At 48.8% G+C, this 5167-nt stretch overlaps 1 protein-coding gene across 1 annotated transcript; it reads left to right on the forward strand.

The window, feature by feature from the left end:
* The first annotated feature begins 238 nt into the window (after positions 1 to 238).
* On the forward strand, positions 239 to 4538 carry PRR20G (proline rich 20G). Its single transcript, XM_050781784.1, has 3 exons — positions 239 to 406; positions 917 to 975; positions 3655 to 4538. Exons 2-3 carry the CDS (start codon positions 924 to 926, stop codon positions 4230 to 4232), a joined length of 630 nt encoding a protein of 209 aa, XP_050637741.1. The 5' UTR covers positions 239 to 406; positions 917 to 923; the 3' UTR covers positions 4233 to 4538.
* The last annotated feature ends 629 nt before the right edge of the window (positions 4539 to 5167 follow it).

Raw genomic sequence — 5167 nt, forward strand, 5'->3', positions numbered from 1 at the left:
TTTGCTGGCACTTACTTGTAATTATGAATTTTTTTTCTCAACGATTAGATTGATCAACCAACCACTGACATGTATGAATAGGGGCTTCAGGGTGGGCCCCATTTGACAGGCAAAGGACTGGCCCAATGACCTTCCAAGCCCAGTCAGGCCCGCCCCAGCTGGCCCCGCCCCTGACCTCTCCCATCACGTGATGGCTTCACCGCCTTTTAAGAGGGAGCGCGCGAGGCTGCGAGCAGTCAGTCAGCTTTTTGCCGGGCTCTGAGCTAGGACCGCTGGGTGCTCCCTGCTGCCTGCCTGGTAGGGGGCGCATTTGAGGGCGACATCGGAGCCACAGCCGTGATCCTGTGGACACCTCCAGCTCCTCGGGCCTCTCCTCATAGAAGAGAGCCAGCTGCACGGAGATCAGGTGTGTGTCTGGGTGTCCCTGAGGGGTGGGTAGAGTTTGCGTGGGTACAGGTGGGAACAGAATCCTCAGTGCTCTAGAAGGCCGAGGCCACATCCCTTGTCACCACTACCTTCTTCACAACTCTGTTCCCCATCCTCCATCTTCTTTCTCTCTTCCGCTAAGGAGGGATCATTCCTCCAGGAGGCCTAAGTCTCCCCAGTACAAGCTTTGCCTGAAGAAACTGGGATAAGTTAATCAAGCCGCCTCTAGGCCAGTCCCTGCTTGCTACTGGCTCCCCCTTGAAAATCCCTTACAGTATGGAAGTCTCCCCCCACCCCAACTCCCACCTTCTTCACAGGATCCCCTTGACTGCGCCCCGCCGGCTCTGTGCAAATGCTCTGAAGTACGCGAGCGGCGGTGGCCCTGGAGGAGGGGGTGAGGTAGGGTCCACATCGCTGCGTGATGCTTGAGAAATTAGGCTGTGGTTTAACACCCTGACTGACCCATTTTCCTCCCCACTCCCTCCCGCAGATTCCTCATGGAGGAACCAAGGCGTTCGAAACGACTTCGCTCCATGGCCCCTAATCAAGGTACCATCAAACATCCACCATTCTCTTTAATTTTTTCCAGATTTTTACTTTACTTTTGGTATCGACTTATAGAACTTAGATATGCAAATGTGACATGTTATGAAATGCAGCAGCCCCTGCTCCTTCTCAGTCTCCCGCACCTTTGGGACCACCACCTCCATCTGGGTAGCCATTACTTCTAGCATTTCCTCTCATTCTTTAAATAACATGCGTAGCCTACTGCTATTTCTTTTTCCGTTTAGACTTTATTTATGGTCTTCCCGCTAGACTAGTGGAGTATTTAGCTGTAGTTCACACATTCCCACCACCACCACCACTCACCCAGCCACACCCATCCCAGGGCACACACCCTGTGCTCCTCCCCCACTGCCCAGGAGCCAGGAGGACACTAGGATTACTTTGCACCTCTTGCATAACTTGAGTTTTCCAGGACTTAATACTTCTCCTCGGTTATTATGTGTTCACTTATCACGAGTCCATTCCCCAATTCTTCCCCAGTTGCTTAAATTCAAACCCAATCAAGCATTCTCTCAGTTTCACTTTCTCATAGCCTGCTCCAACGGGGACTGGCTGCTCCGAGTCAGCTCCCAGCTGCCACTCCAGGATCTCCCTTCCATATCATCTGGGAAATTCCTTTTCCTCTTTTGAATTTTATCCAATTTCCTATGTCTGGTGTCTTTTTCTTTCTTATTTTACTTTTTCTCTTCGGAAGAGTGAGTTCTCACACTATATCTCGATCTGTGTATGATAAACCAGTACTCTCACCTTGTTCTTTTCTGGAGGTATTGGAATTTGATGGCCATTGCCAAATTACTCTTGAAAACATTTCCCTTCATACACTGTCCTAAATCTTTAAATCTTGTCTAGTTTGATAGACACATTACAGTAAAGCATGCCTTGAAGGGAAATTATTTAAGATCTTGCTTGTCTGCAAACATCTTCGTTCTAATTCCTAAGGGATACTTTGGTTGGATATCAAATTTTGGGTGGGAAATCCATTTCATTCAAAAATTTTGAAGACATTTTCTATTATCTTCTAGATTTAATTGCTGCTTTTGAACTGTCTGATTTTTGAGACATGTTGAATCTTGACCCTTTCCATATTGCCTTTCCTCCCTTTCTCTTTCTCCCTCTCTGGAAGATTTTAGAATCTTTCGTTGTCACCACTACTCTGGAATTTTATGGGGATGTGTCTCAGTAACAATACACTTCTAATTTTCTTTTATTTTATCTTCCTTCCTTTCCATCATTTTGGATTTAAGCTCTCTTTTCTGGGAGATCTTCTCAACACTATCCTCCAGAATTTCCATGGAGATTTTTATTTCTGCTCTCACAATTTTAATTTCAAAAAGCTGTAGTTTTTCTGAATATTCCTTTTCAAAAGTACCCTATAATTGATTCATGGGCAAAATTCCTTCTATCTCTCTGGGGATATTAATTATAGATGTTTTTGGAAAGTCTCATCTGTGGCATAAACTGTTTCTTCCAAGTTGGCTTTTTTTGTGTTATTGTTCTATCTCTTGTGTTAGAGCCTTTCCTCTGATGTTTGGCGATCTCTGATTGTTGCTTATAGTTTAAAAATGGGACCCAGAAGAAGCTGTTGGGAGCCCCAAGCCTGTGGATGGGGCTTGTTGATTGCATTCCACAGAATATATATGGTTGGGCTATGTAACTGGGCAACCCTAGATGCCAGTTTCTTGGGACTTTTTCTTAGGCTACACAGGTTTCCCTAGGAGGAATATTCAGATGATCTTCAAAGCCTGCTCTGTCATTGATAAAATTTCTGTAGACATTTGTCTAGTTTTGGACTTCCTGTTCTGTTCCATTGCTCAATCATGTATCTGTGTGAACACCTCCCCTCCTTACCAAGCTAGCTTATAGCTACCCTAGGCTTCTTTCCTCCTGGAAGCCATACAACTACCCCCGGCCCCCCTGTCACCTGGAATCCTATCCCTCCCTGCTATCCCCACTAATCCTCTCTCACCTCTGCCTTTCTAAATCCCACCCATCATCCTTGATATCCCCAGCTTATGTTAACTTCTCCAATAAGACTTTCTGATCATCTCCTTCCCAATACATGTTAAGAAGCTTACTTGAACCAGACACTAATCTAAACATTTCTCTTCTAGTAACTCAGTTCTTTTAAGGACCCAGGGGTTGGCATGTTATTATACCAATTTATGAAAAGGGGCACTGATGCCCAGATAAGTGAAGCTGCCTGGGAATACAACCCCAGCATTCTGGATCTGGAGCCACCTCCCTTATGATACCCTTCACCTCCCAGCTGGTCACTCATTAGCATCATTCATTTTTAGGTGTTCTGTTTGTCTCTCCTACTGAGGTTTAAGCACAGCAAGGGCAGGCAATGTGTCATTTTTATTCAAACTCAGCCTCTGCAGGGAACTGTAGACTCATTTACTTATTAGTAAAATGGCGATCATAATATCTGACTGACAAGGTCATTGCAAGGACTTGAGAGGCTCATGGAAAGTGCTGAGCCCAGGCTAGGCCCTTGGACAGACAGTGCTCCTGAGGGCTCACCCTGCAGGCATCTCCTGACCTTCACTCTGTTTGCCTGGGTTCCCCTGGGCCCTCCCTGAACCCCTCTCTTTGTCTCCCTTCCTGAAGGCTTCCTGGGTGGCCCCTACTCCATCTCCTCACACTCTGCTTCTCTTTTAGCTTCAGGTGGGCCTCCTACAGAGCCAGGCTGCTCTAGTGTGGACCATGAAGACCCTGTAGAGCCAGTCCAACCCGCAAAACCCACTGCTTACGTGAAACCCATGAGATGGGAGCCCCCAGCTCGCGCAGAGCTGGCTCGTCCTGCAGGAAGAGGCCGGCGCAGGGGAGGAAGCTGGCGGGCAGGTCGAGCCCGTGGCAGTGGGGCCGTGCTCCACAGGGTCCCCGGCCAGAGAGAGGGGCCAGACGTGTACATCCATCTGAACTACCATGGAGAGCCAGGCCACCAGGGGGAACCGGAAGCCGGGCAGAACCTAGCCTTCTCTTTTACTGAAGCAGCTCCTATGCCCGGAATTGTGCAGGAAGGCCCCGGTCCCCATGCAGCCCAGCCTGAGGTGGGGTTTCAGGAGCCACCTCCTGCTCCTGGGCCTGTGGCTGTGGCCAGGCAGCCCATGTTGGCCCTCTATCCCTGTATGGGGTTCAGGCCTCTGGGTGGCTCAGCTTTTTTGCGCATCATGCAGACCTCCAGTGGCACCTACGTGCACGGGGTCCCAGTGTTCCTTGCCCACATTGCACACTAACCTCTGTCACCCATATTGCTGCCAGCCTCCCTTTCTTCCACCTGGACTTTCCCCCATCCCCAAACTCTAGCCCCATTTCTGCTCCACTCATCCCTGCCCATCCCAGCCAGGGCCCTTACTTTGTGTTGTCATGCGCCTCCAAGTCCTCCTCCCAGGATCCTGACAGTAGTCCATCTGCTTCCAATGTCCCTCTTGCCTCTGCTTTGTATGTTCTGTCAAAGATACAGATGCATGGAATTCCTCAATGCTTATTCAAATAAACCAGCAGCTCCCTGAGTCCTTTTAGTGTGCTTATATTAAAAGCCAATTAAATCAAGCCTGTAATCCCAGCACTTTGGGAGGCCAAGACGGGTGGATCACGAGGTCAGGAAATCGAGACCATCCTGGCTAACACGGTGAAACCCCGTCTCTACTAAAAAATACAAAAAACTAGTCGGGCCCAGTGGCGGGCGCCTGTAGTCCCAGCTACTCGGGAGGCTGAGGCAGGAGAATGGCGGGAACCCAGGAGGCGGAGCTTGCAGTGAGCTGAGATCCGGCCACTGCACTCCAGCCCGGGCGACAGAGGGAGACTCCGTCTCAAAAAAAAAAAAAAAAAAAAGCCAATTAAAGATACTTGGGATGAAAAACAAGGTTGTTGGAATCCAAAGTTATGTTGATGATTTGAATCACAGAATAGATAGGACTGAGGAATAAAAAAACTAGATATTTGGGCAAGAGAGAGATGGAGAGTGTGACAGAGCGGTCACCCAGGGAGCTCCCCTGTGGATCCACAGGTCATCTAACTTGGAGCTCCCCAGGGATCCATCATCCTGGGGATCAGAGGTCATGTAACCTGGAGTTCTCCTGGGATCCATTGTCCTGAGGATCCACAGATCATGTAAGGTGGAGTTCTTCTGGGATCCATTGCCCTGAGGATCCACAGGTCATGTAATGTG

Source organism: Macaca thibetana, chromosome 2 (assembly GCF_024542745.1).
Source record: "Macaca thibetana thibetana isolate TM-01 chromosome 2, ASM2454274v1, whole genome shotgun sequence".
Classification (NCBI taxonomy): Eukaryota; Metazoa; Chordata; class Mammalia; order Primates; family Cercopithecidae; genus Macaca; species Macaca thibetana.